Source organism: Lutra lutra, chromosome 5 (genome assembly GCF_902655055.1).
Source record: "Lutra lutra chromosome 5, mLutLut1.2, whole genome shotgun sequence".
Lineage (NCBI taxonomy): Eukaryota > Metazoa > Chordata > Mammalia > Carnivora > Mustelidae > Lutra > Lutra lutra.
Window position 1 is genome coordinate 81,752,447 of NC_062282.1, and position 23,796 is coordinate 81,776,242.

The 23,796-nt window shown below is 40.4% G+C and overlaps 1 protein-coding gene across 10 annotated transcripts in view; it reads right to left on the reverse strand.

Moving 5' to 3' along the window:
- The window catches only part of NR3C1 (nuclear receptor subfamily 3 group C member 1), a 117,888-nt gene extending 100,628 nt beyond the window's left edge, over window positions 1–17,260 (reverse strand). Inside the window, exons 1-4 of one of the 10 annotated variants that reach the window (XM_047729172.1) lie at window positions 16,233–16,565; window positions 15,411–15,473; window positions 14,781–14,914; window positions 11,815–13,029 (exon numbers count right to left, since the gene is read on the reverse strand). In XM_047729172.1, coding sequence (XP_047585128.1) covers window positions 11,815–13,013 — 1,199 coding nt within the window. In that variant the 5' untranslated portion in view covers window positions 13,014–13,029; window positions 14,781–14,914; window positions 15,411–15,473; window positions 16,233–16,565. Of the gene's footprint in view, window positions 1–11,814; window positions 13,030–14,296; window positions 14,375–14,780; window positions 14,915–15,410; window positions 16,067–16,232; window positions 16,566–16,630; window positions 16,751–17,099 lie in introns of those variants that run through there. The other 9 variants (XM_047729169.1, XM_047729167.1, XM_047729168.1 and 6 more) reach the window with 9 other exon arrangements.
- Between the last annotated feature and the right edge of the window lie 6,536 nt (window positions 17,261–23,796).

Genomic DNA, 23,796 nt, shown 5'->3' on the forward strand with positions numbered 1-23,796 from the left:
AGTACAGGACACTGGCAGACAGTATCCCTGCCCCCATGGAGCTTGTGGTCTAGCAGGTGAACCCGTAAGACACACACACAATCAGCCTAACATGGAAGGCAAGGGAACAGTGTGTGAAACGTACTGCTTCACACAGAGCAGTCTGAGAAGGTCTTTCTTATGGAGTTGACATTTAAGTGGAGACCTACATAAAGTGAGAGAATTAATGCGATAAATGAGAGAATGAATGTGGGTATCTGGGGAAAGAAAATTCCAGGCAAAAATTCCTCAAGTATGAGCTCAAGCATGGGAGACGCAGAAAGAGGACTATGCTTCTAGAGCATAAGGAGCTATTAGGAGTAACTAGAAAGAAGGCATTTAAGGCCAAGAGTGTGTAACCTTAGGCTATGCATTAAGAGTGAAAATCATGTTTTCTCCCTGTCTTATATCACATAATGTATACAATGACAATATATGTACAGCAATTTCCTTCCTAAGTGATTGAAAGCTCCTGCTGGCTCATTCCTAACTACACAGTCCTCATCTGATGAGCTCATTCGTTTCATCTTTTCCTTCCTCTGTCTCAGATTCCTCGTTAGCATCCCTGCGCACCCCTCCATGCTTTTTTTTTTCCCCCAAAATAGCAGACTCAACTTCTGTTTCCCATTCATCCACACACTTTCCTCTTTGAAGTCTCAGTCATGCCTTCCTGAGGAAGAGTTTAACCTCCTTCAGGTGCACATTTCAAAAAGCCAATTACACAGGGGCAAGGGGAGGGAGAGTGGAAGAGATACAGAGATCTGGTGATAGACAGAACATCACTAGACTGCAGCGTGAGGTTAGGGATCTTCATCTTCTTCATCTCTGTAGGCCCACTGCCTAGCTCCATCAACATCTGCGGCTGCTAGTGCAGTTGGGAGAACCTTTGATCTAGACGGTGTAAGCTAACTTCCCAGTCCACCTGTCTCAAGAATTCCATTCCCAGAACATGCCTTTGTAATTCTTCCTCCTATTAACACGGTGTAGCTAGGCTGCTTATGTATTTCCAAGTGCTCATACAGAAATACTTGGGCACAGAAATATCAAATTTAACCGGAAGCTGGAATTAGAATTTAGAACTTTCATTTTCCTTTTCCATGGATTTCTGAGTTCTAGCATACCCCTCCGGCTCCGTTTACTGTTTTCTCTTTCAAATATGTCTGTGGTAGTTGCAAAGCACTGTGCTACTCTGATAAATGACATTATGAATTAATGTCTAAAATACAGTGAATTAGAGATTGTTTCACCAATTTTTCTTACTTTCTCCTTATTTTTTTCTTATATTTAAAATCTAGAACCCGTATAGACTGCACCAACACCAGACCATTGTTAAGTGCTTAGCAATGAGAAACATTTTCTACCTAATAGGAAAACAGAATGTAAAAGAATGGTTACAAAAGTTATATCCCGGGGCGCCTGGGTGGCTCAGTGGGTTAAGCCGCTGCCTTCAGCTCAGGTCATGATCTCGGAGTCCTGGGATCGAGCCCCACATCAGGCTCTCTGCTCAGCAGGGAGCCTGCTTCCTCCTCTCTCTCTGCCTGCCTCTCTGCCTGCTTGTGCTCTCTCTGTCACATAAATAAATAAATTCTTAAAAAAAAAAAAAAGTTATATCCCATTAAGCATGCCAATGCATATATCTTTATGAATTCCAAGGTTGGAATCTTAGCATTTTGTAAATAATAAACCTGACTAAATTTAGAAAATAGTGACAACTAAAATTCTCTTAATTTTTTTAAAGTACTTTCACTATGAGCAGGACATTTCTATTCAGGTTATAAGGAATAAAGGAAAATGTGTGAATTAACATGTGAACTTTATATTGTAGCTTTAGCTCTCTATTTAACTACTTTATGGGTATAAATAATTTGAGTGTACTTTGAGTTCTTGCTACATTGATTGTCAGGTAGTTAATTCCTTGATACACTGAGGATTGAAATAGGAAATTAAGAGGAGATGAGGAATTACATGTAGGAACTTACTTTTTATTACCTATTGTTGTATTTCCTTTAAGTCCAAGGGAAAGACAGGCACCTTATTTGAATATAAACGCGAAAAAAAAAAAAAACAGGCTTAGGGGTGAATACTATCTATTTTTTCTATAGTATGGTAAGAAAAGAGAACACATAAGCTATTAACATAAAGCTCCTGGATAGCTTAAAGAACATAAATCAAACCTTAACCACGGAGCACCATCCATTTCAAAATGTTCACCTGGGAAGCTAGGCATTTATTCCAGGGAAATTTAACACAGTTTTAAACATCTATAGAAATACCTACCTGCATTCTTTTAAATAACCTCAACGAAAATAAATGTTATAATGTGTGAAAGGATTAAATTTCTAAATTTCTGGAAATACTGAAATCACTTAGAACCAGATAAAAAAGGTAAAAGGTAAACCATGAGGCTAAGGACGTTTTCTGATGAAGCAAGAACATTCAAGTGTTACTACAGTGTAATGAATCCAGTTTCTTTTATGGCTTACAAAGTAGATCTGAAGGCAATTTTAAAAGAGGGATAATATGTAAACCCTTCCAAGGTAGAGGCTTAGAAATATAACATTCACTTTGGGTTCCTGTTTAAGATTTTACTTATTTATTTGACAGAGAGAGAGATCACAAGTAGGCAGAGAGACAGGCAGAGAGGGGGGAAGCGGGCTCCCTGCTGAGCAGAGTGCCAGATGCAGGGCTCGATCCCAGGACCCTGAGATCATGACCTGCGCTGAAGGCAGAGGCTTAACCCATTGAGCCACCCAGGCTCATTTCAGGCGCCCCTGGGTTTGTTTAAAAACAACAAACAAACAAAAACAAAAACAAAAACAAAACCCACAAAAAACAATGTATTTTATAGTCACACTTTGTCCTTAATAAACTCAGCTGAATTCCAGATGACAAATTTCACATAAAGTTCTAATTAAATTTTTTAATATTTCCTTTTAAAAAAGCTGCCTACAAACTTAAGTTATATTTTACATGGGCATGTTTACCATTTTAAACTGCCACTTAACTGTTTTCTGCACCTGATTCTTTGTGATATAAAAAAAGATTTATAACTTTGGTTTCATCCATCAAATTTTTTTTTGTTTTATCACTTGATCAATAAAGAAAAAGTTATTAAATGTTGTCAAGTAAGTTACCTAATCCTCCCCAATGTATGCACTTAGGACAAATTTTGGTATTCAATATAGTCAGAAACTCCTTTCACACAGCTTTGCTAAATATAATAAACATGAAAAATATTTGAAGCTATTAACTGCATTCTAATATTCAGACAAATTCAAATTTCTTGGTGAAACTTACTGAATCTCTGCATAAATCATTCTGTAAGAATACCAGACAATAAAACATCAAGGGAACCTTCTAGCATTTATTAATAAAAACCTAACAACGTAGCTGCTGTTATCAACATGCTATTAAATTTAGATGCCATATCTAATGAACAACAGAATGCACTGAAAAGCTAACAAAAAACCAAAACTGAAAAAAAAATAATATAAATACAATTACCTTGATGCTTGAAAGCTTTAAATATAGTCCTTATGGAACTGGAATCCATCAGCCTTCAAGGATCACATATAGTAGACCCCGGAAAAATCTTAGAGACTGAGGAACAGGATATGCCTGACACAGGCACAGATGTCCTCACGTACTTAGCCAATGAGGGTCATGCTGGTTTGAGCCAGGAGACTTGGCAGAGCTTTTAAAAATTCTACCTTGAATTTTTATAGTGCTTTTTAATTTTCAAAGTAAACATCCATGCACAAATTCTGTCAAGCAAAAATGCTGGGCACTCTGTATCTTACAGAAGCTGAAACTGTCACAGAAAACTTTAAGTGACTCTCCAAACATACACGGGGCAGCAGAGGGTTCATTCTGTTTCCCCTATATATATTGTTTAAATATTCACTGATGACAAACAAAAACTTGTAAAGACCCATGGGAAATTTCCAAGACAGTGTTAAATATTCCCCTTCAGATCAGAATTAAGTTTTTCTGACTATTCTTTTCTCTTGAAAGGTCCTGCTTTCTCACTTGTAAAATTAATAACAGCTGTCTTCTGTACCACATAGATAATGACAGAATCAATAACCTGATGCAGAAACTACAATTACAAACCCTCACTGGCTGCAAAGAAGTTTAAATGGGATGAATGCATACAAAGAAAGCACTTAGCATGGGGCTGCCACTTACACACTCAACATTAGTGGGGGAGAAAAGGGTTAAAAAAACAAAACAAAAAATATATATATTTATAAGTGTATATATACATATATCTATATATATCTATATCTATATATCTACCTCTCTATATAGGAAAGGATATAGATACTGTACATTTTTTAAATCCAAACTAGTTGATTTCATAGCAACTTTTATAGAACACCTGGTAATCTGTATTATTTTTCAAGTCTCTAGAAACCAGATGTTAAGAGAAGCCTGCTAGGGAAGTTTAGACAACAGAGAATGCGGATAATCCAACTCAGCAACACCACAAACTAATTCTGCAATGTTTCTTTAGACATTTTCTATGGGTCTCATTTCCTCATCTGGGAAAATGAGAATGTGGGAGCAGATGAGCTCTCAAGAGCCTTTAGGCTCTAATCTGAAATCATTGTACCCAGCACATAAAACAAGCTCAGAGAACCGGGCAGCCCCACCTCTCCAGCTCTACCAACAACAGTGTTTACCTATCATATTCTATGTACCACCAATTACACTAATTCTTATAAAAATACCAAATCCCTGTTCACTTTTGTCTTGTACATGATAATGAACAAAAAAATCAAAATAACCAACCTAAGTGTGCCATTTCCTACCCCACTCACTGCCTCCTTCACTAGTGATAGATTGAAGAGGATTATAGATTTTTAGAAAAAGAGAAACACACATGCGTTAAGAAAGTAATTCATCTATAATTGTCAAGAAAGTACTTTGACTCCACAGTATCTAATCACTCGAGGTCAAAGACTGGCTCTGCTCAGCCTTAGAACTTAAGTTGTCTGATTTTAAGTCTAGTTCTTTCTTATTTAACTAAATCAAATTGGAAGGAATTTGAAGGTTTTTTTTTTTTATAAAGTTTAGTGATGGTGATAATATAGAATCCGTCGTTAAATTAGAATAATATTTTAAAATGTAAGAATTTACAATAGATTGAGATATCCTTTAAAAAGGTAACATAACTGTTATTTAAATCATTTTAAAATTAAAGAAGCTGGGACGCCTGGGTGGCTCAGTTGGTTAAGCAGCTGCCTTCGGCTCAGGTCATGATCCCAGCGTCCTGGGATCGAGTCCCACATCAGGCTCCTTGTTCTGTGGGGAGCCTGCTTCTCCCTCTGCCTCTGTCTGCCACTCTGTCTGCCTGTGCTCGCTCTCTCTCTCTCTCTGACAAATAAATAAATAAAATCTTTAAAAAAAAAATAAAATAAAATAAAATTAAAGAAGCTTTTATCTTTTATATCCTTTATAACTACAAAGCAAAACAACATTAAAACAACAATAACAAAGTCTGTCCATAACAAACTGATAGAGCTTTAATGTTTGACATGTGATGATCATAAGGTCACAAGTCACTGCACTGCCCCAACAGCATGAAATAATAAATCAGGAACTGAATTGGATGTCATTTCAAAATAGCTTTAAAAAATTGGCTATCAAACACACTTTCATAATAGCCACTGTTAAATATTAAGGATAATTATGAAAACTAGAAGAAAGGCTCTTTTTTTATTATAAAAAGGAGTAAAAGTTAACATTTATTGCAGCCCACTATGTGTCATTCAGCATATTCAAGTGGAACGCTCAAAATGTTAGTTACAAAAATAAAAATTCATGTAAGACCGTGTGCTAAACATCTGCAACTAATCCTATCATTAAACCTTTCTCTCCATACACACACACACACACACACACACACACACGTATGTATGTATTTTAGTGCCTTACAGAATGAATTTAAAAAATTCTAAAATAAGAGGTACTTTCACTAAATTTATTGATTAGACACTATCTTACGTATCTTGATACTGGCTCAAAAGTGTTTTAAAGCACTCAAAATTAATATTTGAATGACTCTGAATAAGTATGCTTAAGCATACAGCTCTTATCAAGATAACAGATTAATATTTAAAATTGGCCCAGAAATAAAATTAGGGGATCACAGATCACACACTCGCACTCAGAATAACTGGCATGAAGGACTAGACTGCAATACAAATAGTTGTCATGACTGTACTGTAATACAATAGTTGTATAGAACCCCCTGATTTATTCTATCTACCTACCACTGAATAAAAATTTAATTACCTCAATATTCCAGCAGAAAAATACACAGCCTCTGGAAATATGTTACTAAAGAAAACGGCTGCCTTCTACAGTCACATGACAGTGCGTATGGGAAAGTGGAACAGTAAATACAAAGTGGTTCTATCAATGTAAGATGATGACTATTTCAACTTCATTGCAGTAACCAGATTTTCATTGATTAAAGAGCAGATAAAGTAAAAAGGGACAAATATGAACTTGATCTTAGCTGGAATTATGTAAACAGAATTAAAATGTCCACTGCATACTTGTTTTGGTAAGGAAGCACAGCAAAAGACAACAGCGGAACTCTACACACAGTTAGGGCTATACTGCCACCGAGGAGCTTGAGGTTTCCACCTCAAATGGAAGCAGCTCAATTTTAATTCTGCTTAGTGCACAACCTCATACCATAAACACATCCCCACGTTTCTCTTCAGTCCTCTGAATTTCTTGACAGTTGATCCAGACTGCTGGTTTTCGGAAGCGTTCTTGGGTACTTCTAACCCTAACTATTTCACACTTCTAGTGCTCCTCCCTCTCCCACCGCTTTGCATCCAAAACCCCTTAATTCACAAACTCCCTGGGAAATCTTGCATTTAAGGGACACATGCGATGGCAGTAAAATAAAGACGACAGCCTGTCAAAATTAGGTCTTTGGAGGTTGAAATCACGGTCTACAACTAACTTTGAACTACTATAAAATTGTTTATTTTCTAAAATATATACTTTAATGAACAAAATGAAGCTAAAGTCTCCGTTAACAGTCACATTCTAACCCAGTTCGGCATAGAAATGATCAATTCAAAGGGAAAAGAACACCCAATGGATTTTTTTCTTTAAATAGAAATTCTCAATAGGAATATTTTTATTTACTTGAAAAATGCAAAACATAAGCAGAATGAACCAGAAGAAAATGAGAGCAGTTGGCTCTTTGAAACTACAGAAATAAGAGCATGGGCTTTGAAACCCTTCTGAAGGGTCAATAATCAGGAATTGATTTTTTCTTTTTCAGCTATAGCTTAATTCAACAATAATATTTCTTGAAAACTCTTGTGCAACACAATTCACTAACATGTACTCTGCCTGACTTAAACATGGAAGCAGGTGCCTGTTAATATGGCAAATACCTGTAAATACTACCATATGCAATTACCGGAATGCCTATTTAATTTGCTCACGTAAGTGACAGTACATAAAAAGAACTCACTGCTAATTAAAACTAGGTGTGATCTTTTTAAGCAAGAAAAAATATGTTTTAAGAACTATGCCCCAGACTTTTTAAAACCAAATACAAATTAAGATTTCCTAACAACTAGGCTATTTCAATCACCTGCAGGCCAGAGTGGATTTAGACTTATATAACCAACCAATTAATACAGATGCTCTTTCATATTAGGTACTCATACGAAAATAAACTCTTTTGATCCAATCTCTCCTTCACTAAAATCTCTAAAGGCCCCTACAGTGATCTCCACCCACATATGAATTTCATTATTAATACAATTTGCACTTAACCTACATTTATGCAAGGTATGTTACAGAGTAAGTCTTTCACAAAATTTATACATTCCATGATAATTAAAACTAAAAAGTGGTCCAACTAAAGTATCTGTAATACCAAGAGACAAAACCCTAACAGCATCACAGTACACATTATGTACTGTATCAATTATACCAATATAATGACCCAAGAAACACTTCAAGAAGTAATTTCAATAAAATATGACCACACGCCAATCAATTATTTCTAGATCCCAGTCGTTCCACACTTAATTGACACACCTGAATACACACAGTACTTTTTTTTTTACTAAAACAGCCGTAATAAAGTACAAGTGTTAAAAATGAAAAAGATACTTATCATAAAGCTAAAAATAAGTATGTAAAATAACCTAAAGCAAATCTCTTTTAACATGAAAGCCAAAAAGATAATGAAACACTCACTGCCAGAAGCTTTGGAAGGAGAGGAAAAACAAAAGGTAGGAAGTTAATCAACTATCCTTTAAAAAGGGGGATAATCACAGCCAAAACAAAATCTCTTCCTTATGCCTCTTTTTGGAGAAAACATTTAGCACAGCATTAATAGGGAAAAATAAAGGGGGGGGGTGGATAGAATTTGCTTCGCTCATCCTGTATTTGTACAGGTCTTCAATTTCATTACGTTAATAAAATTGGACACGGATGCAATTAATACTGACAGATGTTTAAAATTTACATAAATGTTCAGAGCTTTATAAATCAAAGCCCTCTGCTCTCCATAGGACTGAGTTTACAAAGTCATCTTGTACCATTCCTTCTCTTCAACAATCTTACCCTTCACAAGATGGTCAACCTTTTAACACTCAAATTTCAACATAATCCAAATAAAAGCTCTAATTCTACCTAAAACCACTTACTCCTCTGCCTCCCTTCAGCAACTTCACCATTAATGCTTCAGGGCAAAAATGTGTTTTCACGGAGGTTGTAGGTCTTTGCTAATTTGTTGAATTTTAGTATTTAAAAATCATATTCAGTTAGTAGGGCTAGTTTATTTTACTTTAAGAATGTATGTGACTATCCCCATGCTTTCTCTTGTTTTCATATCAATGAACTTAATCCTTACAAAGAAAATATCTGACTATACTCGACCATGACAGTCACAATTTTACAAATAAATGTGTACTGGATGCTAATGTACGTTGACAAATCCATAGGGGTTGCCTTCCCTGGCAAAACAGAGTGTAAAGTGTTTTGGTTTTTTAGCATTTTGAGAAAAAGCAATTTTAGGTGACAGCTTAAAAAGTCAAATTACAATTTATTTTTAATTAAACAAGGAACACAAGTGAAGTTATTAGTGGCACAGAGTATTCTCAAGTCAGAAAGTCAGTATTCACTATGTGTTGTGGTCTGAACATGTTGATCATTTGGGTCACTGCTCATAGCTATTGTCTGAGGAGAACCATGGAACATATAGAGAAGAGAAAGCAACCAATTTTAGTTATATCAGGGCCCTTGTGTGGAAACAATAGACTGATTCAATGCTGGTTAGAAAAGAAACATTGTTTCAATTTACTTGGAAGGAGCTTTGTTCTGGGTAATCACAGTTCCCCATGTTAAGTTAATGCCATAAGGTATGAAATTTTCAAACACTGGCACTTATCCTGTATAAGATATTACACCTTTTCATTAGCACACAAACTACTGGTTATAATTAAAATCACACATCAGCATTAAATTAATCATTTCATTGGATATTAAATAATCTCTGAAGAGCCACATCATCACTGCTTTGCCTATCACCATAAGGTTGTTATAAGGCTCAAATTAAAAGTGAAGACACTTTATATGTAATAAATTCCTATGAAAGGCATTGAGCTTATCTTTAATGATTTAAGGGTATCTATGTTCATCTAAGACTTATGCCCCAGATCCCAGATTTTACAAGGCTTAATCAAAGTTCACCATGAATGAAAAATGGTTAAGTCTTGTTCTACACCTTTTTTCTTTTTCTACAGTAAGAAAAATGAAAACAGTACTATGGTGATTATTAGAACAAAATGCATTAATAATCCCCAAAGAGTTTCCTAGGATGTATTATGTTTTGTACAATTACATGTTTTATAAATTAGTGTAATAGTTTCCTACAGATAGCTCGGTAAAATCAACTGCACTTACTCTTCAGGACAAGCACACCGAATCATTAATTCCACTGCCAAAATTTTGGGATTTAAAATTTAAAACACAGCATGTCTTTTAACATTTAAACACTACAGGGTAAGAAACACCTCAAATCTCATTACTGAAAACATTTTAAGTCTTCCATTCAGAATGACAACAATGAAAAGTTGAAGTAGTGTTCTAAATAAAATATTATTATTTAAATAGATTACTAGATAGTTTACATGAAGACACACAAGAACCAAGGTCTTTTCTTTTGGTAAGAAATGAGCCTTTTAAAGGAATAGAACATAGCCTAAACCTAAGTCTGAATGTTTTCTCCACAGGAAAACCTTCCTCCTTAACGAGGATAGAAAAGAGACACATCAGTGTTAGGATCTATCTTTAGAAGAAAAAGGATCTTAAAAAGAGTTTTAAATAAAATCTTCACTGACTAATTATTAGGAAAAATGAATACCACTAACATTAAAAAAACAAACCAACCCCCCCACAGAAAAGCTCATGTACAGATAAATCACTGTGTACTACTAAGCCTTTTCAAAACAAAAAACAAAAAACAAAACCCCAAAAACAACAACAAAACACCCACGACAACTGATTAAGCAATCTTGTGTCTCTGCAATCACTTTTTTTGTATTTCCTTCACATCACTGAAAATGTGATACAAAACCCAGTATTATCTGACTTGGGGACAGGGGGGCAGGGGTAGAAGGTAGAAAACTTAACCTCTATCAACAGATACACCTAAATTTAGCATCTTTTCCTGGTAATTCCATTTTAACAGACTGTTTTCAGATCAAGTGGAAATGTCAGTATACTTATAAATGACTGAGAAAAAAGAAGAGAAACCAAATGACAGTTGAGAATCAAAGCTTCACAATGTTGGCCACCACATATCGATTTGAGAACTTGTAGGAACTTTTCAAAGTTAGATTTTGTTTTGTACCATGTTGCCACCAGTTCCTTTCTTAACAAGACTGAAGAGCAGACACAACCATGTACTTTAGGTTGGAAACACAGCGGGCAAGTTCCATGTGTAAGGCTATGGTCAGGTCCACTGCTCACTGCATTGCTTTAGCAATCTCAAAACTCAAAGTCTGCCATAGATGGTTCAGTGTGAAGAAAAGGCTCATTGGGGGCTCATTGGGGGCGCCTGGGTGGCTCAGTGGGTTAAGCCTTCGGCTCAGGTCATGATCTCAGGGTCCTGGGATCGAGTCCCACATCGGGCTCTCTGCTTAGCAAGAAGCCTGCTTCCCTCTCTCTCTCTCTCTGCCTGCCTCTCCGATTACTTGTGATCTCTCTCTGTCAAATAAATAAATAAAATCTTAAAAAAATAAGTAAATAAATAAATAAAAGAAAAGGCTCATTGTCACATCGTCCATTTTTAACCCTTTGACCTCCTCAAGCTAACATCTCACAAGTGTACGAATACAGCACACACTTTTGCTAACATTAAGTATGAACGGTACTTTTCACTTTAACATAAAAGCGTATTTTAAAAACACAGTAATGGACACACACAATTAATTATTAGATATGAAACTCCCTTGAATTTATATAATTTTTACTCAAAATACCTGTTAACGAGCAACATTATTTTGAATTTTTAAATAAAATGTGCAACTACAGGCCAACAGGATACTGAATGCCATTCTTTCAGAGAAAACTTGAAATGCTTATGTACAGATAAATCACTTGGGCTATCTTTCAACCATGCCTACTTTCAAAGGACTTAGTAAACTTAGTAACACGAAAAAGGCACATACAAACCACTGAATATTTAAGTCTATCAAGCCATTTCATATCCATTCTTAAGAAATAGAAAATCATTCTTCTTACCTTGAATAGCCATTAGAAAAAACTGATCGACCCGGGAAGTTCAAAGTCCCCAAGGAAGCCAAGTTGTCATCTCCAGATCCTTGGCACCTATTCCAATTTTCTGAACCAACAGGAATTGGTGGAATGACATTAAAAATAGGTTTCTGATCCTGTTGTTGAGAAACGGATGCTGTATTCATGTCATAGTGGTACATCTGTCCCCCAGAGGTACTCACACCATGAACAGAAATGGCAGACATTTTATTACCAATTATATTTGCCCCAGAAAAGCTTCCCTGACAGTAAACTGGGCCCAGTTTCTCCTGCTTAATTACCCCAGGGGTGCAGAGTTCAATGAAATCTTCTTTTTCTGTTTTCACTTGGGGCAGTGGCACACTGTTGGGGCTTGATAAGATCAGTTCTCCATTATCCTTAATTTTAGGTTTAGTGTCCGGTAAAACAAGAGGCTTGCAGTCCTCATTCGAGTTTCCTTCCAAAAGGAATGGATCATCCTCTCCTGCCAAAGGAGAAAGCAAACAGTTTTCATCTATCAAGAGGTCTGATTTCCAAGGGCTCTCACTCGCCTCATTCTCTGGGGACCCAGAAGAGAACTCCAAATCCTGTATTTTTTTCCTCCAAATGTCAAAGGTGCTTTGGTCTGTGGTACACAACTTCACATTGCCCCCATTGGAGCCAGTCTGGCCTTTCAAATTTTGCTGTTCTGAAGACACATCAGAGAGAGTTTTTGAAAACTCCCTCTCCATGGGGGCAGCGGAAACAGCAGCGGACGCTGAGCTCTTGGGGTTCTCTGGAACACTGGTGGACCTGTTGAGGTTTGCGATGCTTTCTTCCAGAAGCCGAAAGTCTGTTTCCCCAGAGGAAAGGCTGATTTGGCCCTGCTGTGGGAATCCCAGGTCATTTCCCATCACTTTTGTTTCTGTCTCTCCCATATACAATCCCATTGAAAGTGAAACTGCCTTGGACAGATCTGGCTGCTGTGCATTGCTTCCTGGGCCTTTTGGAAAATCAACCAAAAGTCTTTGCTGCTTGGAGTCTGGCTGAGAAGCAGCAGCCAGTGAGGGTGAAGATGCAGACACCTTCACAGTAGCTCCTCCCCTTAGGGTTTTATAGAAGTCCATCACATTTCCCCTCTCCCGACCAAGAACACTGCTAGAGATTTCTTCTTTACTGGGGGGACTTAGTGATTCCTTGGAGTCCATCAGAGATTATCATCAGCTACCAGGTTGGGGGGGGGGGGGAAGAAAAGAAAAAAAAAGGGGAAAAATATAAACTATAAAGTCACATTATCTCAGTGATCTGATTAGTAAGAGCCTGTTAAATGAACCTTTTAGTTAACCCTGAATCTAATTCCTTGTTATCAGAAAAGTAGTTTCTCTTCCAGAATAAAAAACTCAAGTCCCCTGCTCTCATTCAGTGTGCCACATTTAAAAGAACAATGCAGTTCAATTGTACAGCCGAGGGCAAAATTGTATCAAACTAAGCTTGGCTATTCATCTTGCCACTCACAGAACTGTAACTTTGTTAATCACAGACATTATAATTCATTACATCTGATTATTCTAAAGGTTCAAATTGATGTCAAAGTATTTCATTTAAAAAGAGCATGATCATTAAAATTCCTACTTCCTTTCAAACAGTCAAGGCTGTTTGCTTTTCTGAGAACCCATACACATAAAATCTGATAAATACTATGATAGAATTTGCTCTCAAACTGCTCACAAACTGCCCTCCTACCTGCTAGTCACACAACCAAACCTTTGGTACAATCTATTGGTAAACCATGCACATTTTACTTGAAAAATAAGCAATGATGATTTTCCAATAAACTGAGAAAGACTCTTATTTTTAACCCCCGTTTCTTACTCAATGTGTCAGTTTCAAAGTGTCTGCCTTCAAATTTTGGACATAGCAAATGAAATGCGTTGTATATAGGCCAACTAAAATTTGGATTTTATCAAGTAGAATGTGCAGTAGCTTCTCACTACAATTTCAGCTTATTTAAATACAACAAATACAGTTCTCTCGAACCTTACAACATAGTAAGACCTAAATGAAGCTACATTTTTAAAATCGCTTAAGACCCTCAGTATGAGATACTATTATACCTTTAAATTAAGATTTTTTCTTTTCCAAATAACGAGGTACTAGAAACAGGAAAACCCCACAACTGTAAAATCAAGTTCATATACACCCAGGTAAAAGAAGAGCCAATAAAATTGCTCAGAATAATTTTCTCTGTATTGTAAACTTTCACCAATCCCCACTCGAGGCTGTTCTTGAGAGTATAAGGTTGGTAGTATACGGTTTATAATCAGGATGCTCTAAGAGGTAAGAGAAAGCTTTGATAAGCACATTTGGGACATCATCGTCAAACCCTATCCAATTAAAGGAAACTTCTGCGCACGGAGACCTTCCGAGGCATAAACTTCACTGGCCCTCACGGAACGTGGAGTGCGATTAAGGAAGAGAGAAGGCTGACGACCTGCTTCTACACTCTTGAGGGTAAACTGCTCATCTCCCCGCCGCTCCGCCGTCCGCCGTGTTTATCTGATAACGATCTCTAAACACAAGGTATCAAATGGAGTCTAATGAATTTCCACGCCGCTTTGACAGCTGCCCTCAAACTCGAAACCAAAACAGTATTTCATAAAACGAAACGATCCCTCCAACGACTTTAGCCCCCAGTTTAAATTGCAAATAACTGTCACATTAATGGGCATTAATGAACCCTGCCAAGGGGTCTTAAGCGGTATTACAAGGCGGCAGTTAACCCAGCTTGCTGCCCGAAACGTCAAACTAGCGCCGGAGAAAAAAACGCACCACAGAACTATTGTGGCGAGGGAAGGTCTTTTTCTACAAGGGGCCACTCAGGAGCGTCAGGCGCGCAACGATGCCAAGCGCTGAAGAACAAACCCTCTCCCCGGGGAGAAAAAAGTGCAAGGGTAAAAAGAGAAATGTGTCCAGACCTGTTGAGTTCTTTCTCCGACACGCCCACTTCTACCAGATAACGCCAGCCCTGGCCGAAGTCTCCAAGTTGCGGGCTGTCAGCCCCTGCGTGCGTACACTCACTCACTCTCACCAATACACACTCCCTGCGCGCCTGCCAGAAAGGAGACGCGCTGGAGCCTCGACAGAAACCCTGATCGCCCTTGGGAGCACTAGGGTGGAGTGGAAATATTCGGCCCAGTAGAATTCAAACGCGGCTCGGCGTTCACCATAAAACGGGTGTTTGGGCGGCCTTCCGGGAGGGCACAGAACAGGGTATTTGGGGGGGCTGCAGAAGCCCGAATTCCGCGCCAGGGAACCAGAGGACGGAAAGCCGGGACAGCTCAAAGAACCTCCACTCACAGAGAGCTCAGGTTCCTCCCCCCTCAGCCCGACCCGGGGACCGCCGCCGAGGGAGAGGAAGAAGCCTGCGCTGTCACTCGCGCGCTGCCCTTTCGTCACTATCACCCCGGCCCCACCAGCCCCCACCCCCATTCCCGGAGGCTAATAAAAGTTTGCAGGCTCCTGGGGCGGTCCGGCGTCCCCCACCCGCACCTCGGGAGAGCGTGCGCCCCCGCGGGCCCCGGCCCCCGGCCCTCCCCACCTCTTACCTCTGGCAGGGGCGCCGATCACCCGCCACCGTCCGCAGCTCCCACCGCAGCCGAGATAAACAACTTAACGTGTGAAAACAGGAGGAGCAGAAGGGAGAGATTTTTTTTTTTTTTCTAAAAAAAGGAAGTAAACAGCCGCCCCCTTCGCCATGGGGGTGGGGAGGGGAGAGCCCCTATTTGAGAAAGTCTCCCATTCCCCAGCTGACAAGCCAGCCCTCCAGCTCCGCGCAGATCCCCGCGAGCCCGGGCTCTCAGGCGCGCGTCCTCTGTCCCGGCGCCCCGCCGCTTCGGCCGCTCCGGGTGCGGCGTCTCCTTCCACCCACCAGAATCCGTCCCCGACGGGCGGGCGGTGACTCGGGCTCCAGTCACAGACTCGAGCTCGCAAAATGGAGGAGGAGGAAGAGGAGGAGGAGGGGAGGGAGCGCGGACACGCGAAAGGGCCGCCCGACCGCGCCAAGCGAGCGGGACCGATGGGGAGGGGGTGGGGTGGGCGGAGGCGGCGCCTCGGCTCGCACACACTCGCACACACACGCGCTCCCACTCCACCCCCGGCCGCTCCCCGCCCGAGGGGCCGCGCGGCGGCGGGGAACGGTGCAACCTGTTGGCGACGCTCGGCAACTGCAGGGGCGGCCACAGCCCCCGCCCCCACGCCCTCCGTGGGGGCCCCGCCACCCGGGTCCCGACGGCGCCTGCACGCCCCCGGCCCCCAGCATGGCCCGGGAAGTGGCTGCCGGCCGCCGCCCCCCGAGCGCGCGGGACTTCCAGCCCCCCCCCCCCCCCCCCCCCCCGGGCAAAGAGAGGCGGCGGCAGTTGGGGGCCGACCTGGTCTCTCTAGGGCGGGCTTGGGAGCGAAGCCGAGTTTCTCTAGTTTGTCTTCTTGCTGCCTCCTTCCCGCCCCCGCCCAGCTCCGCGACTCCCGACCCACTCTGGAGCTGGCTCGGTCCCTCGGCGGCGACCGCCGTCAGCGCCCCTGCGGGTGACAGCGGGCTGTCCGGCGGGTGGAGGGGGCGAGGCGCGGCCCGCAGCAGCGCCGCGGGGGTGGTCCGTGTCGCCGCCCCGGAGCCGAGTTGCACGAAGTGTGTCACTTAGCGCGGGGCTACTAGGGTTGCACGGAAACGGTGCCGCAGCGTGTCCGCCGCTCTTGGGGCCGGACCGCCAGACACGCCCTCTGGGGAGGCTTATGGAGGGGAGGGCAGAAGAGGGGGTCGACGCATACGTACTCCTGGCCCTGGGGGAGTCCCTTGCCCACAGGTCCCCCACCACCGCATCGTCTGGGCGGCCGCGTCCGCGGCCACCGCCGCGCTCTCCCACCCGGAGAGAAGTTGCAAAGCAAACCCACCCTCCCCCGCGCTCCGACCGTCCCCCACCCTTCTCCCCGAGTCTGCGAGGCGGCGGCGGCGGCAGAAGGAGGCGCCGCCTGCCAAGTTCAACCCCCACCCTCCCTCCCCGCTAGCGCGCTCACACTTGAAGGAAGTTGCATGCCAAATGCAAAACCTCCGGCGAGCTGAATTTCTGTGCACTTTTTTATTATTATTTTTAAGGAAAGCAGGGGGTGGCAGGCCGAAAATCAAGTTGCAGGCGAAACAGTAAGTTGCTTGCAAAGTACGCCCTCCTTCCCCCGCAAACTCCTGACCTCTCCTTCCACCCCCTCCAGGGCCCGCGTCCAAGTTTCCCGTGGAGGGCCCTCACCGATCTTGACATTTGCTGCACTCCACTCAATGGGTCGCCCACCCTTTCGTGTATGCGGGACCCTTGTCCCTCCAAACGAAACAAAACACACGCAGCTTTAAAATGTCAGCCTTTAACTCCCTCCAGCTGTTCCCGTTACGCGCCTCCCCCTCAGTCCGAGGGAAACACGTGGCCTGTCCCCAAGGAGAGGGGCGTGGGACCGGGGGAGTCCGCGCGGGAGACGCCCGCCCCAGCCCCCTAAACCCAGCTTGCCGTCCAGAGGGCTTGGACTTTGCCTGGAACGAGCCTCCTACCTTGTGCGACACTTAGTATGATTTTTGTGACTCGGGGAAAGGTTGTGCTGTGTTGCTTTAGGGTTTGGGGCGGTAACTTTTGCGCCCCCACAGGTGACAGCGCATGCCAGCTCATGACGGGGGCGGAGGCTGCCGCAGCTCCACCTAGTCCCTGCCCGGGCGCTCAGCGGCAGCCACTCACTCCTCAGGCAGTACTCAGACGCTAGCAGCGGCCGCCTCTGCTCTGACATCTTGAAGTGGATTGGGGAAGCGCATGCCGGAAGCCACCTGCCGCCATGTTGGTAAAGGAGCGTGACGCCAGCCGGGTCTCGCGTCCACCATCTTGCTAAAGGTTCTCCATCACATGGGGAGCCGAAGTAGCCCTTCTTCGATTCGGAAGGGTGGACGCTGCCCCCCTGTGCTGTCTGATGTGAAAGGAGAGAACTAAGCATTTTAGTTACCCACATGTTGGGAGGCGATCTGCTCAGGCCGTGTCCATACGATTCTAGGGCCGCCATCTTGGCAAAGGAAGAGCGGCTCTCCGCCTTCTAAAAGGGAACCAAAAGCTCTGCTAAGTAGACCCCTCAGTCCACAGATTTTTGTGAAAGGCGCTGAGCAACCCAGTTGTTAACGCAACCTCTTTCTGGATCCAGAAGAGGTGGTTCCCCTTTTCCTTTCCCTTGGCGCTAGTCAACTAGAGGGAGACCCTTGCCGTGGGTGCTCATAGCAGACACTGACGGTTTACTTCAAAGAGCACCACTTTGCCTGCTAGACATTTTTTCCACCTTAGAAGCCTCAATTACTAAAATCAGATATCTTGCGTGGATTGGGTCCGCAAACCACCAATAGTTTCATGGGGGGAAAAGAATCGAGAACCAAACTTAATATAGTATGTCTTTCAGAAGTGCATGAAGTAACTCATGCCAATATGATTATCCTTCTATGTCTGCTTAAAAGTAATACTAGGAATTATTATATGTATGAATACCCTATAAAAATGTAATTTGTGTATGTTTGTATGTTTGTATAATTTGTATGTAAAGGGACAGTAACAGTTGTCTAATAGAGTGCTTCTCCCCATACCATAAACCTATTTCATAATTGAACCTCTACTGTAAGAAAAGAATCCACCTCATCTCTTACCTCTTTAAATTTAGGTTGCATATTCCGTTTTTAAATAATACCTGGTTTTACAAGAGTTCCCCATTAACTTTATTGACACTCATTTTGTCGGCAAGTCCAGCAGATCTTCTTGAAAAGGAAAAAGACTCACCTTGGTTTTCAATTAATTGCTGTTGAAAACACTTTCATTGGGCAGAAGGCTGTTATTTTCAGTGGTTTACATCTGTTAATTTTTTAATTTGATAGAAAAAAAACCTCCTTCTTTAGTCTGTCACATTCATCTGAAAGCACACATAGATTAATCCAGTCTATTTTTCAGAGTTAGAATTGTTAGGCTTTATGGCTAACATTTATTGACCATTCTGTTAGTCTCTTTTATCATTTCCATTGAAATAATCCAAGCTCACTGCTACATTATTCCTCCAAAACATTAATTAAAATATGTTGTACTCCTGTTCAAGCATCTACAATAATTCCCTTCCATTGTAGAGAGATCCCAGCTTCCATTCTGTTATTTAAGACCATCATCTTTCACCTGCTCATGTCTTGAAGGCAAAGCCTTTTAGCTGATGGAATTGGACTAGTATTTAATTAAACTAAAAAGTCAGTTAAAAGGAAGGAATTTTTTTTTTTTAAATCACACTTGGAAATGTGAAGTTTTAAACGTAAAACTGAACAATGTATGTCCTACTTCTTTGGTGAAAGCTTTTGTGAGCCCACTGACTAGAGCTCATGTCTTCATTTGTGTACTAACTATCTTATTACATCACAGCAGTTAAGAGCAAGACTGACTGGCTGATCTCCACCACTCTGAAGACTATAACCTTGGGTAACCTAATTCTTTGCCCTAGTTTCCATCATCTATAAGATGGGGATGATAATAGTATTAACCCAAGTTACTAGAAAGATCAAATAAGTTTCATATATGCGAAGTGCTTAGACTAATTCCCGGGACATATTAAGTGTTTAATTACCAGCATCAATTATTATTAATATATGTAGTATTACTATTTCCCGTTTTTTAATTGGAACAAAAAATTAAAAATACTTACAAATATAAATGAGTGTCAGTTTCTGAATTTGTATGATTTATACCTCCTGACCTCGCCCCAATCTGTTAAAATTGTCTTGCATCTACCTAATTTGACAGTGATTGTTTGTATGGTATCTTTCCAGTTAGATTTTATAGAACTATTATTACTTTTTAAATCCTATTTCATCATTTAATTATTTAAGTTAAATAATTAGAATAACTAACACAAATGGAATAAACATGTTTTGGGGGGGGAGAAAAACCTAAAGGACTGTTAGTAAACCTATAGTTTAAATGGTGGGAACAGAAATGTGTGGAGTACAAGAATTAATCTTGGCTCCGGTGTTCATTATTCCCTAAGTATCAATTGGTTATGTTTCCCAGGGAGGATGGAGAACTTGAATTAGTTGAGATAAATGAATTGAGTAGTATCATTTAATTTGAGTCCATCCTGCTGAAGAAAGGGCACAGCATATACAACATCCATTCCCACCTCTACCATTGTTTATTATATATATTTCCTTATACATAAGGATATCTCTTTGTGACTTAGTTTCCTATAGCCCATAATTCTTTGTCATGGTTCTATTTTCTATGACTCACTCCTACCTCCAGCACACACAGTTTAAAATCTGTGATAGCAAATGTAAATTGGAATCAAATAAATACCTACCACATTTTTACATATTAATAATTTTTAATATGATGGTTCATTGCATATGCTAATTTTATAGTAAGCCAATCCAAACAGTTTACATAGAATGTCAGAACTTACTTAAATAGATTATTTCTGCAGCTATCATAGCTATTAGATGACTCTTTACAATAATAACTCGACCTTGGGAAACAGTACTATTCTTGTTTAACTTTGTAAGGTAAGAGGTTCAAGAGAACCCAGCTAAGCTTTAAATGTCCCACCTCTTTCTGCTTCAGTATTTGCATTTTATACCAGACATGCCTGTTATAAATAAACAATTCGCACTTAGTACAGCAAGTTCTTAATCATAATGAATTCCACTTTGGTACCTCTCTTTGTAATTGGAATTAACATTTCCACATGAACTGGGAAATGCTAAATTGTTACCAGCATCCCTGGTGTTTTACTGCTTCTCATAATGCTTTCAATGATTTCATCATATGCCACCTAAAATATCACAATTTGTGCTCATAGGCATGAAATGCTTTATGGGTGTCCTGTTAAATCTATATTCTTTATGCTGGCAGAACTTGGTTTAAGCAGTACCCGACCCAAGGATACAGTAAATATGAGCAAATAAATGAGGGAGATGTTGAAATAAGCCAAGAACCTCATGTTTTTAGAGTTTGGAGACATTAGAGCAAGTACACTAAATAATTGTAACAAATATTATGTACTTTGTTTTGCATTTGTGGCACTTGTGGCTGGCCATTATGTCATTATCTTTCTTCCTCTTCTGATTTAATCTCCTTTTTCTGTCCCATGTTCTTTTGGTAGAGATTGTTTCAATCTCCATTTCTAGGTGGAATCCGTCAGCAAATTTTTGAAAACATACATTTCCATTTTGGTGCTTACACTTTATTTATTTATTAGGTCACACTGGGTTGTATTTTGTTTCTAAGGTAAGTCAGAAATAGTGGGGTTTAAAAAAACAAACATCCTTGATATAAGGATCCCTTCACAAGATATAAATATACTTGATATCAGACTCTGGAGTGTTATAAAGGACATTTGTTACATTTTTTAAAAATGTGATTTCAGTATTAGTTAAATTGTCTCTAGCCTCCTGTTCACTTTTCAGTATAAGCCCTAGTTTTGAAATCCTGTTGTGCTGTTTAACTGAATGAGTTGGGGCCTGTCATTTACTCCTTCATAGCTTGTTTTCTGTCTGTAAAGGAAGAATCATGGTATCTATCCCACCTATCATCTCACAGGAAGTCTGTAAGGCTCAAATGGGACGATACATGCCAAAGAAGTTAAGAAAACAGGGAGGACTCATAGAATTTTTGCATCATCAGTTTATAGCAACAAAAATGATTACTAATTTTATTGAAAAGTGTTATGATCTCTCTTTGCCCATTCCCCGGATAATCTGTGCAATGAGCAGCTTTAAAGTTTAAGTAAAGGAGTGACAACTCAGTAGACAGTTGGAGCCAGCTGTATCAGTTTGCCAGAGATGACTGGTAAATTTTCAGGAATTTTGTTCCTCACTTGTTAATCACAGCCAATACTAAAAACTAAACTATTTACAGACTTCCAATTAAATAAAACATTCTAAAAACAAAGATAATAATTGCTCAAAATGTCACTTCATAATTATTTTGCTACGTTTTATTAGAATCTAGGATTTAAAGTTATCCGCATCTGTTCTTTATAATGCATGTACTATATAGCGATATGATATAGTCTATCTCTTCCAACTCTGCATTCAGAAATGTTATTTTGATAGTTTGAAATCAACTGGTGGAGTACATACAGAAATTAGAAAACAAATCAGAGCTTGATTTATTTTGTTGATTGTCTAAACTTAAGAAAATGATAGAAAAAATTTTAGTAACAAAAGTTAAATTTAAAGCTGTGTTAGTTTATGAATAATGCAAAAATTCGAGGAAATATTTTTCTCTTTGTTGAAAACTATTACCAGATCAGCAAAGAAGTTGTTCACATCATTGACAATCAAATGTCGTCCTAATACACATCTTTGTTGTTTCACTTTCGTCTTGTTTGTTAATGTAAAAAACATTAGCTAACATTCGTGTTTGAACTTCAGTAGCATGAATGGCTTCTTTGCTGAACTGGATTTTCCCCCCCCTGAACTGAATTTTATTTTTTTTCTGAACTGTATTTTTTTTCAAAATATTTTATTTATTTATTTGAGAGAGAGAGAGAAAGAGAGAGAGCGCGCGCATGAGAAGGGGGAGGGGCAGAGGGAGAAGCAGACTTCCCTTCCAGTAGGGAGCTCGATGCAGGACTCAATCCCGGGACTCCAGGATCATGACCTGAGCCAAAGGCAGTCGCTCAACCAGCTGAGCCACCCAGGCGCCCCTCTGAACTGTATTTTAATAAAATACTCATAGTCTTGCTTTTGCCAAATATGGTTGAATTCCAACTATATGTTGACAATGGCTTTAAGTTTGCTGAAACCATTCTGTGAAAATCAGTTGGCTGTACAGAATTTACTATAGTGTTCTTTTTGTTTGTTTGTTTGTTTGTTTTGCAAATTTTGTGCTACACATCTTTTATATCAGCAAAATGTGTAATAGACACATGGATACTCCCTCCCCTCCTTCCCTGGACAGCAGTGGTAGAACATTTACCAAGATGGTAATGGCCATATCTTAATTTGCAATTTGAAAAGATTGTTCCACCTGTAATGTGGAGCCTGAGTGGTAGGAGCTAAGAGAGGAAGAAGGGAGAGAAGTGAGGAGGCAGGAGCATAGGTCCAGGGAAAGATGGTGATTTGTACTGAGTGGTGGTGAGAAGCTATGATTGGACAGGGGGAGCATTTTGGAGGCCAAAGGAAAGCAAACCAGTCATTCAGTGGTTTTATGGAAGAAAGGGAACTATCTATGCTAAAAGAAGGCCATCTGGTAAATACCAAGAAGGCTCAGTGGTTGAATGAAGCAAGGGCATAGGAGGCTGGACCTGAGAAAAGGAGTCAGGAGCCACATGAAGAGCGACGAAAGGAAAGAGAGGCAGTTCTAGAGTTTAAGTAAATATCTCTGAAGCACATAGAGAAAGTTAGGCTTGATTGACTTACAGTGGGAGTGGAGAGGGGAAACCCCAAATACCAGTAATGTCTCATAACTGGAACTCACTCAGAAGTTTTCTTACTCATATAGAAATTATACAAAGATTTTTGCCAACACAGAGGGATTAGTTTTTCATCTCAAAGCCTTGATCCTATGCCCATGTCTGGTAATTTTTTGTTTGTTTGTTTGTTTGTTTGTTTGTTTTTTTCAGCATTTGTCCATTTTAATTACAAACCTCTCACTCAGTTACCCTGTGCTACACAGACAGTGCTGCCTCTTATGCTTCTCATGACCTTGTTCCCAGTTTTTTTTTGCTATGTCATCAATAAGGACACTACCAGAAGCAACCCTACTATATTGCCTACTAGGCAACAGTAAGTTTCTGGCTACCATAGTTCCTCCTGCTTCCTCCCTTGCAACCTATGACCTATACTCCCCATTACAGGTTGTATGTTTTGGTTTTACATCATCTTACATATTGCTTTGGTTTTACATCATATCACATATTAGATTTCTAATATTTTATAAGAGAGGTTATTAC